This window comes from Hoplias malabaricus, chromosome 3 (assembly GCF_029633855.1).
Source record: "Hoplias malabaricus isolate fHopMal1 chromosome 3, fHopMal1.hap1, whole genome shotgun sequence".
NCBI lineage: Eukaryota > Metazoa > Chordata > Actinopteri > Characiformes > Erythrinidae > Hoplias > Hoplias malabaricus.
Window position 1 is genome coordinate 26,762,527 of NC_089802.1, and position 12,049 is coordinate 26,774,575.

Here is a 12,049-nt window from a genome sequence, read left to right on the forward strand (position 1 = left end):
GTGATCTCTGCTGCAGCTGGAGATTTTACAGATAGAGAGTTGGTGCTGGACGCCTTCGTTGCGTGGCGTAGAGTGACAACTCTCTCTAGACAATCAGCGCTCTGCAAGGTTTAAACGCCACGGTTTAGTCCCTACTTGGCTTGCTCTGAACCAGAAGAGAACAGCCACTAAACAAGAACCCGCTATCAGAACCATGACCTGGTTTACCTGGTGGAGGAGGAGAGAATCAAGTAGAGCCGAGCGGAGTAGGGACTCTCCAGTGGAAAGGAGCCATAAGGTACCACCCTGTGTAAGCCCCCTGTTCCGGGTGCAGCAGTCCTGACCTCATCGCCTGTGGCGTCGTCTCCAGCACTTTTATTGTTATTGCAGTCCTCATCATTTACAGAAAACAGTCACACCTTCTTTATGAAAACAAAGCTGTCAGCAGAGGAAAGTGGACAAGTCCAGGAGCTCTTTAAACATCTCTGATTGGTCGCTGGCTTCTAGAGAGAAGTCAGAACAGCTTCACTCAAAGCCATAAAACCAAAAAGCAAACGCTGGAATGGAAAGAAGGAAAGAAAGGCAAACAACACCGTGAGGAAGAAGGAGAGTGTGGAGAGAGACAGCAGCAGATGTTTGTCCATTTTTACATTTATGTATTGGTTCATTCTTCCTCGTTTTTGCAAATAAAACTCTCCTTTCTTTTCCTGCCTGACTGTCAGCGCTGGGGTTTAGTGTTTTATTGTTCCACAGTAAGACATAATTAAATCCAAACATCAGCTCACACTGCTGTGGCACTTATTTAGTTTCCTGCTGGAGCTACGATGCTAATATTGCTAACAGACCCTTTGGTGTGAGACCACAGCTGTGGTGCTGATGCAGTTCCTGAGTAAGAGTGAACCCTGTACTGAGCGGATGGTGATTTGTGTGGTCTACAGACTTGGGCACTAGGTGGCGCTCTGTGAGTTTGAGTGGACTTCTGCTGCATCAGTAAGCTGGTGTTGCTCCAAGACACTTCCGTTTTAACAATAATAACAGCACTTACAGTTGACTGGGGCAGCTCTAACACGACAGAAATGTAACAAACTGAACTGGTGTTAAAGCTCGTCCTCCCGTCTTTTTTGGCTTTTCTGAAATGTTTTTATTCCTGAAATAAAACTCTGGTGGGTTCAGGGGTGAGATTTTATGTACATCTCTATATTTCATCATCCTACAGAGTCTCCAGGGCTCTGACGCATTCCGCCTTCCTACATCCCTCTATCTCTCAATCTCAGTGTTTCTCTACTCTCTCTCACTCTACACCCTCTCTTTATGTATCTATACACTGTCTCTTCCTCCCACTCGTCTTTCTCTTTCTCTGTCCTCTCTCTCTCTCTCACTCTCTCCCCGTCTCTCTAATATCTTTACTCTCTCTTACTCCTCTCACTCTGCCTATCTCTACTCTCTCTCACTCCTGTCTCTGTTTCTCTACTCTCTGTAATTTATCTCCCTCTCTCTCTGTCCTCCCTCTCTCTAATATCTATATTCTGTCTCTTCCTCCCGCTCCTGCCTTTCTCTCTTTCAATTTCAATTCAATTCAAGGTGTTTTATTGACATGACAAATTAGTTACATTTGTATTGTCAAAGCCTGTGTTACAATTTTAAAGTTTAAGAAGAACATAAATATTGAAGTAAACAATAAAATATTGAATTAAATAAATACAGGGGGTAACTTATTAGAACTTGGAAACACTTGGCAACATTTACCACAGTGACTGGATGTGTGTGTGTCTGTGTGTGTTTGGGTGTTTGACAGGGTCACTCACTATCCCTTTTGCGATGGCAGCTGAGGATGTATCGGGCTGCGAGTGCAGCTCTCTCTCTGTTCTCCCAGCAGATACAGGAGTCTGTCTGTGGGGGTCAGGGCTGTGAAGGACAGATGTATTTTGCTAAGTTTAATGTAGAACTCTTTTCAGATCTCAGTGTGCTTTGGGCATTCTGTGAGGAAGTGCAGCTCTGTCTCAGGTCGACTGAAGAGACCTGATGGCCAGACCGTGCTGACTGAGTCTGTACCTGGTCAGGGTGTTTCTCAGGTCTCGGTCAGTCACTGTGCTGAGGTACTTTCTCTCTCTCTCTCCCATGTTCTCTCTCTCTCTCTCTGCCCCAACCACCCCCCCCTCTCGCTAATGTTTTACATTTACATTTACATTTATGCATTTGGCAGACGCTTTTATCCAAAGCGACTTACAAAAGAGGAGCTAACATTCGAACTACAGCACAAATTATGCAAAATACCTTACATTAAGTGCAGTATGCCAGGAAGTAATAAGTGCATTATTAAGAAAGACATTCAGTGCAAAAGATACTCTCGGAAGAGCTGGGTTTTCAATGATTTCTTGAATGCAGAGAGGGTTTCTGTTGCTCTGATAGTGCTTGGAAGCTCGTTCCACCAGCGTGGTACCAGAGATGAGAATAGCCTCAACTGACCTGTACGGAGGGTTGATCGTGTTAGTAGGCGCTCCTTTGAGGAACGGAGAGGGCGGGCGCTAACGTATGGTTTTAAGAGTCTATTGAGGTAGATGGGAGCAGAACCAGTGAATACTCTGAAGGCCATCATTAGTGATTTGAATTTGATGCGAGCAGCTAAGGGTAGCCAATGCAGCTCAACTAATAGGGGCGTGACATGTGCTCTTTTTGGTTGGTTGAAGACCAGGCGTGCTGCCGCATTCTGGATCATCTGTAGCGGTCTCACAGCACAGGTCGGAAGACCTGTCAGGAGGGCGTTGCAATAGTCTAGACGGGAGATTACTAACGTAATTTACTAATTACTAATTACTAACTAATGTTTCAGGTAGTTTCTGTGTTTGAAGTGAACAGAGTGGAGACAAGGTTTGTTTTCATTATGTTGGAATCTTTCACAGAGACACAGCGTCTCTTGTTGGCCACTGTGAGCATTACAATCTGGGAGTGAGGGTCCGAAGCCCAGGTTAGATCTGTACATTACCGTGTTGATCCCAGATTAGGTTGAATTTTTGTGTTGGAAGATAGACAGTCAAAAAATGTGTGCAGCCTACAGGGGCAGCCCGGAAAGCGTCATCCAGGAACTCCCAGGTCAGGAATTAACTTCCCTGGAGAGTTGAGAGAGACCCTGAGGTAAAGAAGGAGACTCACAGAAAACTGGCAGCATTTTAAACTGTGATTTTAATCTCTCTCTCTGTCTCTGACACACACACAACACACACACACACTCCCCTCTCACATACACACACACACTCACTCTCTATCACACACACAAACACACACACTCTCTCTCTCTCTCTCTGACACAAACAAACACACACACTCTCTCTCTGACACACAAACACACACACACTCTGGCACACAAACACACACACACAGACTCTCTCTCTCGCTCATACACACACACACACACACACACACACCACAGAGCACCAGCAGGATGAGTCACACTCTCTGTTGGAGTGATGATGTCAGCACAGCTGTCAGTCAAACGTGAGACAAACAGAGTGCGTCACGTTTACATCACAACAACATAAAGACAGCAGTTCCGTTTACCTCCACTGTCCCCTGTCCCCCACTGTCTACTGTCCTCACTTTCTGTGAGGGGCTTTTAGAGGAGGATGTCTGGTTCGGTTCACCTCCACTGTCCCCTGCTATGACTCTGTCAGACTGTTAAGAAACACGGTACACAATTTGCAGTTAGGGATATTCCTTTTAAAATAGTTTTCTTTATTAATATTCATTGACAAAGCAAAGGTTCACTCTCTACAACATTAAAAACATAGAATTATTACTGGCAGCAGTAGTACCCAAGTAAGTGTGTGTGTGTTTGTGTGTGTGTGATTACTAGTTTCAAACACATTCAAATCACATATCTGATTTTATTAAAGGAACATTTCAATGATTTCCCACTGACCCCAGATGCAGGAGACTGGGTGAGAAATGTTTGGAGTATTTTACTTTAGTAGCAAGAGATGAGCGGCAAGAGATCATTGCTAATAAACACTGGAACTTAGTAGTCACCCAAATAGCTGTAGTAAACACATGATCGTAAACTCCGGGTCCGAATGAAGGCAGGAACGACCAGTCGCTGTGTTTCAAAAATACGATTCCAATGCTGGGTTCGACCTCTAGGTTTTCTAACAAAACCTTGACGGCATCTGGAGCTCAGTGGAGAAACACAGACAGGTGCTTTTTCTCTGAAATGTTCCTTTAACTCTCTGCTCGGTTCATTCAGAAACAAAAACAAAAAACCAACTCAGGAACATTAAACAGCACCAACAGAGCAGAGTCTGTGTAATGGAGAAATCCGGAAACCTCCGGGGTCATTGTTAGTAGCACCAGTGTTGATGAAGTCCCCAAATCCTCTACATTTCATCATTAAAATCATTAAACTCCACAGACACCAGAGGGAACCCCTGCAGCTGGACTCTTGGAGAAACTGGACATTTCCTCTAAAGGAAACACACTTGATCCTGACCTTTATCAGTGTGTTCTCCTCAGAAAGTAGGACCCAGACATTTGAGACCGCTCTTCACTTTCTGCAAACATTAAAGATCTGCTGTGGGCGAATCAGTGAGTTTGGGACCTGTCGGAACAGAGGGACGTCTTTGGACACGTGACTAAGGGGAAGAGCACAAACCAGAAACATTCAAATAAACGGAGACAAGTAGAAACTGAAATTAAAAGGTTTGGTCTAAAAACTAAAAACAGGAAATGTATTTATTTATTTATTTTTAAATTTATATTCAATCACACTCCATTTGGACTTACACCTTTTGTGAATGAAAGCTACAGTTGATTGTTTCCCCCTGTGGTCACAGTCCACACTGCAGCCGGAATCAAACATGTGGTGTAAAAATGGGTTCTCAGAACTGAGAGGTTCTCTGAGCTCCAGGTTTCTGAGTCTCGGAGGTGATCAATGGTTAAGTGTGCGCTTGTGACGTGTTTTCCCTGAAGCACAGATGATTACAGACTCTACAGTAAAGTGAGGTCCTTCTCTCTGTGGTTTTATTCACATCTGTGTGCACACTACAACAGAAAGATCCCTGCTGAGTGCACGCATCTTTAAGTATAATATAAGTATAATATAATACACTGGTTGAATGCACAGCCATAGCATTAAAGCCTTGCCTCAGCTTGACCACGCCAGAGCACTGTGTGGCTCATTGGTTGCTCTGCATACTTTAATATCCCTTGTTCCTCAAGGGTCCGCACCATGGAAAAACAGGGTGAAAGGGGGCTATGGAAGTATGCAGAGCAACCGCCGAACAACAAGTTGCTCCTGTGTGGTTAGTGGAGCCGAGACAAGGGACAGTGAATGTACAAACAAGGAGGTGGCTTTAATGTTATGGCTGATCTTGTGCGTAAAGATTTTAAAGTTCTGGAGTGAAGATCCCTTTAAGTCTGTGTTCCCCTTTTTTCACTGCACACATTTTTTCATCCTAATCTCTGTCTGCTGCATCTGTAAAACACTCTCCATCAGAACAGACCCTCCCTTTCCATCAGGTTCCTTTTAAAGCATGAAAGAACAGAGAATCCCACCCGGTCCGAAATCACAGCAGGAACAGGAATAGCAGGCGCAGGGTCCATCTGCAGTTTGTATTTAATATAAAATAAAGATTAAGATAAAGTTAAGATTATTGGGTTAACCGCCAGGTGGCTGTGGCATAAACAAAGTTTAAGAATCAGGGATCAAGTAATCTCAGATCAAATTTGTGACATGACAGCCATAAACTCTGGTCCTGGGTCAGCTGTCACACCTGAGGTGGATTATAAAAGGGATACGCCACTCAAATCTAAAATCTAAAATACAGTGTCTGTAAAAAATGGGTAAAAAAAACAAAGTGTCTGGGTCCGGTGCTAGGCTTTCTCTCTCTCTGCTCACGGCAGAGAAACACCATCTGGAGGTTTTTAGACAACGGAGTGACTCCAAATGCGGAAAAGCACTAACCGAGATGAGGATGTTGCTCTATTCCTGCTCCATAGGGGGGTAACACTGACTTATTTTTGCTGTTTCCGATTATTTAAGGTGGAAATGTATCCAAACTCAGGAGACGGCTAACTGCATTAGCGACAGTGCTACAAAACTAAACAACTCGAGTTACAAGATTTTCTGTGGGAATTCAAACAGTGAATAAAATATTGGGGAGTGCAGTTATGGTCCACTGTGTAATAACAGTGGGTCATGTCTGAGATTAGGAAAAAAACAGTACTATTCTTTCACGTGCAAATAAAATCATAACTGAGGCAGTTCATGCTAGATGTAAACACTGAGTAAATTCCTTCCTCCGTTATAACAGTGAGGATTAACTGATATAGATAACAGATATATAATTATGCATGAAATTACACTGTGTAAATCTTCATCGCCTTCAATGGATTTAAATGATCTTCTAATAAATGCAGTAGGTGTCAGTCTCATACAGATCCAGGGTTCTGGAGGTCGTGGGTCAAAGACCCGTCTTGGGTCACTGTGTGTGAGGAGTGTGGTGTGTTCTCTCTGTGGCTCTCTAACGTGCCGGTAGGTGGAGCGACTGTGTCCACAGGTGTGTGTGTGAGTGTGTGAGTGACAGGGTGAGTATGTGACATTGTCCACAGGGTGTCCACGACCCTGAACAGGATGTGGGTTATCCCAGGGCATCACACACTCACACCTGTGGACAGTTTCACATTCTCACCCAATCACTCACACATACACCCGTGGACAGTTTCACACACTCACCCAATCACTCACACATACACCCGTGGACAGTTTCACACACTCACCTTGTCATTCACACACTCACCCTGTCACTCACATACTCACCCAGTCACTCACACACTCACTCACCCAGTCACTCACACATTCACACCTGTGGACAGTTTCACACACTCACACTGTCACTCACACCTGTGGACATTTTCACACACTCACACTGTCACTCACACCTGTGGACATTTTCACACTCTCACCCTGTCACTCATACACCAACTCAGTCACTCACACTCACCCTGTCACTCACATCTGTGGACAGTTTCACACACTCACCCTGTCACTCACACACTCGCACTGTCACTCACACATTCACACCTGTGGACAGTTTCACAAACTCACCCTGTCATTCACACACTCACCCTGTCACTCACACACTCACCCAGTCACACTCACATCTGTAGACAGGTTCATGCCACTTACCGACCTGTGTTTGGACAGTGGGAGGAAAACAAAGAATGTGGAGGAAACCCACACAGACACAGGGAGGACACAGCACACTCCTCACAGACAATGACCAGAGGAGAGGATCCCACCCGGGACCCTGAGACCCTGCAGCTGCAGGACAGATACACCCCTGCATCGCACAAACCACAGATCATTAGACGTTTATTAAAGTTGCATCCGAAAGGCAGCCCTGGGATTGGGGCTTTAACGAGAGAGTGTTAATCTACTGCTCATGTCCTGTGTGTTTTATAGTGAACGTATTTCATGCTCAGCCTGACACAGAGCGTCATTATTGAAGGTCTTCTCTCTGTCGGCAGAAGTATGTGGACACCCCTGATGACGTTGAAGCCTCTGGATGGTGCTGATGGTGAGGTTAGCGCTTGTTCTGCAGGACACTCCTCCAGTCGTCGCTCCAGGAGAGCAGGCGTTTCTGCCCGGCTTCTCTTGGGAGGTATTTATTGTGGCATGCGGTGAAGAGAACGTGTTCCCATGAAGGGTTCTGTTCCACACCTGGGGGAACAGGAGAGTGTGGCGTTAACATAAAGTCATGGAATTTGAGAAGCAGGAAACAATTAGTAACGGACCACTTTATGCTTTGTTTTTGAATCTGCGCAAACGCCCTTCGCTGTTGTGAGCGTTTATACTTGTGTTGCAGTAGTGTGTCTATGTTGTTCTGAAGTTACACCACCAAACACTAGGGCTGAACTTCAATTATCTCCCACTACCTTATGAGAGGGCAGTCATGGCCTGGTGGTGAGGGAACTGGGTGTATAACCCTTGAGAAAGGCACCGTGGCTAGTGCTGCCCACCGCTCTGTGCATGTGTGCTCACTGCCCCCTAGTGTTCACTAGTGTGTGTGTGTAAAGGTGTGTTTCACTGCACAGATTGGGTTAAATGCAGAGTCCAAATTCCTGCAAGCACCGTGGCCAATACAATGATTCTGATTCTGATTCTAGTGCACAATGTAGTGGTGTAGCAGTATGAGTTTTATAATCTGTGAAGTGCACTATGTAGGGTGAGATTTGGAACAGAGCATAGTTTACATATGATGCCAGGAAAGAAACCAATAAAAAGCCAACACTTTTCCCCGCTGGTTATAGCAAGGCGTTTGTGATTTTCACTTAAATTACTTCACTGATTGCTGTCGTGGGGAGAAGAGTCGTTTATCTGAATGTGGACCAATCACAGTGGTTGTGGTTTGTGTCATTACATTTCTGTACAGAATAAGGTTCATGGCTATGCAGGACCTGTGTGTTGCTTATGGCATAGATTTGATACAGAAGCATAAATCAGCCTTAACTCAGCAAGCGAACGCCTGCTCAGAACTGTCCCTGCGTGTGCTGTGAAGTGTTTCTGGTAGGGAGATTTCTGGGTTGTTTATCCTTGTCATGCCCAGAGTTTGATGTCCTTTATTCTGAGAAGTGTACGGCTCTGAGAGCACTCTGTCCTCACTTTCAGAGGAAAGGTTTTTTTATTTATCTTTAATTCAGTACCATGGATGTCTGGCTTGTCGTCGATGAGGATGTCCCCGGTCACTACGGTCTTATCTCGGGTCAGAATGATCTGCTCCAGGAACTCAGGGCCCAGGTGCTTCTCTACCCAGGCGAACTGCAGGAAAACACATAACAGAGTGGGACATCAGGGCAAAGACATGACTCTAAAACTCCAATCAGACAAAAGTATATGGACACTCCTCCTAATGACGGAGTTGATGGGTTTTACCCGTTGTTAAAACGTGCAACAAACTTCACAGATCCACTCTGACAGTACAACAGCATCAAACTGAAGAGCACACCTCTGCCTGAGGATCCATCCTTCATACAAGTCCCTGTCCTGCTAGAGCTGCCCTAGACAACTGTAAGTGCTGTTTTTGTAAAGTGTATACGAGTTGGAATGGTGTTTGTTTTTTGATAGCGATGTTAAACAGTAAAATGGAGGGGTTTGGGGTCTGTATTTGTGGGACAGCAATATAAATCTGACTTACCTTTTCATATGGACAGTATGTGTAACGCTTAATAGGACTGGTGCAAATGAAGACATCTGTACTGAGAAAAAACGAACACAATTCTGTTACAGATGCAGTCTGTCCTTGAGCATGAAACACTTATTACATAGTAATAATATTAATACTAATAGTACTACTACTACTAATAATTTGTCTTTAACAAACACGTATTAGGATTTCTTTAATAAAATACAGATTCTCTAAGGCATTATACCCCTCAAACATCAATATTTATATAATACAGCCCTTTAACTTTTAGAATACATTCAAAAGCACTAGGCCAGGGGTGTCAAACCAAATCCACGGAGGGCCGTGTGGGTGCAGGTTTTCTTTCCAACCATGCAGAAGCCACACCTCATTCCACCTGTTTTTAATCATTGGATATAATCAATAGATCTTGACTTTCAGTAGTGTGGGGCTTTTGCGTGGTTGAAAAGAACACCTGCACCCACACGGCCCTCCGTTGATTTGGTTTGACACCCCTGCACTAGGCTGCTTTCTTCTGTCTCATTTGCATATGAATTTCTAGGAGTTTCCTTCTTGAAGTACTTGAGGAATACGTTGAAGGTGGTGTTATTTTGTGCCTACTTCTCCATCTTGGACATCTCCTTCACAGACTCCACTGCTCCAGGAAGGGGCTCCAGCTCCAAAAAGAAGTTTCTAGACTCCCAGATGCTTTTGGCTTTCTCCTGTAGCAAACAGAGCACCAGCTATTTCAGCTTTACAGTCTGATTACTGAATGGGCGGGGCTAAACTGCCTTAGTCTGAATGGGCAGGGCTAAAGTGCTGTAGACTGAAGGGATGGGGCTAATATGCAAAGCCTTTATGGCTGTACACTAAATGGGTGGAGCTAAAAGCTGTAGGCTATATGGGTGGAGCTAAACTACTGTTAGCGTAACCTAAATCTCAAGAGGTTAAAGGGCATGGCTAAACAACTGTATGTCAAATGGGTGGAGCCAAAGTTCTGTATGCTAAATGGGTGGAACTAAACTTTTATAGAATTAATGATCGGGGTTAAACCAGTGTATGCTAAATGGTCTTGGCTAGAAAGTTCAAAACTGAATGGGTGGAGCTAAAAATATGTAAGCTAAATGGGTGGAGCTAAACCGATGTAGACTAAAGGGGTGGGGTTAAACTTCAGGGCTAGAGTTTTGAAGGCTAAATGGGAGGAGCTAAACTGCTGTTGGTATAACAGACTGCCCTAAATCCCAGCAGGTTAATGTGCGTGGCTAAATGCTGTAGGCTAAATGGGTGGAGCTAAAATGTTATAGAATTAATGGTTGGGGTTAAACCAGTGTAGACTGAATGGGTGAAACAGAACGGATGTAGGTTGCGAGGGCGGAGCTAAAAGAATATAAACCAAATAAGCGGGGCTAGAGTTCTCGAGGATGAATGAGTGGAGCTAAATGAATGTAGGCTGAATGGAGTGCAGCTAAACTGCAGAATGATTTTTTGTTTTTTAGGATTTCAAAGTTAGCCAGACAACTCAAGCCCAGATAGTCCAATAGCAATGTCCCTTAGCTCTGTTTCACTGGAAAGCACTGACCTTGGGAAAGTCATCTGGATAAAATGAGAAACCCTGCTGCAATACAGCCCTGGTTCGTAATAAATCATAAAATATAACCCACTCACATAGAGGTCAGTCCTCAGTTCTCCGTACTGAGTGGACACCCAGAACCCCTGGCGGTCCTCCAGAGCGATGTAGGGCTCGTCGGGGAACTTCAGTCTGTACTTCTGCAGAAATCCTCCCTCAAAGTCGGCCAGAACCCCGTCCATGTCCACCAGAACCCTCAGCCTCTTTCCGCTGCTGGGCCTGTTCACACTGCTCATACTGCGATTTGGAGCTAAAGTGTAAACAGAACTGAAACGGCGCAAGAACCGAATCATAAACATAACGTTAACCCACACAGAACCGAACCTCTGCTCTTTAACACCGAGCTTTCATCCGGTCTTGTTCAATAACATCACTCCTACGATCCGCTGCATAATCCTCTGGCTGTTGCTTGTTTGTTTGTTATTTGTTGTCAGTGCTGTGCGTTTTGTGTGCACTCATATCATTTGTGCTTTGTGCACTTGCAGCTGGTTCCGAATCCCGTCCTCTTTCTCCTCTGTGTCTGTATTTGAATGTTGTTTACAGTGCTGTTTTTGTTTACACTGCCTCTGTTTACTGTAATCACTGTCCGGAGATTTCGCCGCTCACTGACACAGATCTCCGCTCTCGGCGCCGCAGGAAACCCAAGAGTGTCCCCTGCAGGCGAGGAGACTCACTCAAGACGGGTTTCCCCGAGTTACATAGTGGACCTAGTTACCATTACAGGTAATAACCCTGTACTGAGTACTTACAGTAATGTAATATATACAGAAGGACACTCAGATGTGGAGCAATAAATAAATACATTATAAAAACCACGTAAATGTAAATGGGAATTCTGTGTTTGGTGGTGGTTTTGCTATCAGCTACTTCAGGATCAATGTTCAGAATCAATATATATATATTCCCTTTTTTTCACAAATTACATTTTTAAAAATGCTACTTTCGAATTTTATTTTGTGTAATAAACATAGAGAACTGTAGTGAGTTGTACTGAATTTCAATAAAACAGTCTGAGTCTGATCTTGCTAAAACATATTGAACATTTTCCAATCATGCTGTAGTAACAGCTTTGTGTGAAGTGTGAGCGACTGATTGGATGATTTTGTTGTCACTGAATTGTGCAGAAATACCGTGTGTTTTTTGGCATATTATCTAGATATATTTCATTGCACTGATGTTTAATTGTATTTTATGTTTCATGTTGTAGCAGAGCCCCTCGAGGGTGGGGTCTCCCTGAGTAAAATATCTTTAGTGCAATGCACTTTGGCAC

The 12,049-nt window shown here is 44.3% G+C and overlaps 1 protein-coding gene across 1 annotated transcript; it reads right to left on the reverse strand.

Moving 5' to 3' along the window:
* Positions 1-3,687: 3,687 nt before the first annotated feature.
* LOC136692803 (5'(3')-deoxyribonucleotidase, mitochondrial-like) lies at positions 3,688-11,347 on the reverse strand. Its single transcript, XM_066666483.1, has 5 exons — positions 10,818-11,347; positions 9,774-9,874; positions 9,165-9,225; positions 8,674-8,788; positions 3,688-7,690 (listed from the first exon to the last, which is right to left on the reverse strand). Exons 1-5 carry the CDS (start codon positions 11,076-11,078, stop codon positions 7,554-7,556), a joined length of 675 nt encoding a protein of 224 aa, XP_066522580.1. The 5' UTR covers positions 11,079-11,347; the 3' UTR covers positions 3,688-7,553.
* Positions 11,348-12,049: the final 702 nt, after the last annotated feature.

Coding starts and splice junctions, on each gene's coding strand:
- LOC136692803 (XM_066666483.1), bottom strand. CDS start 11,078: ATGTTTATGATTCGGTTCTTGCGCCGTTTCAGTTCTGTTTACACTTTA. Junction 9,875..10,817: donor AACTGAGGACTGACCTCTAT/GTGAGTGGGTTA, acceptor TGTTTGCTACAG/GAGAAAGCCAAAAGCATCTG. Junction 7,691..8,673: donor CGACAAGCCAGACATCCATG/GTACTGAATTAA, acceptor CTGTTCCCCCAG/GTGTGGAACAGAACCCTTCA.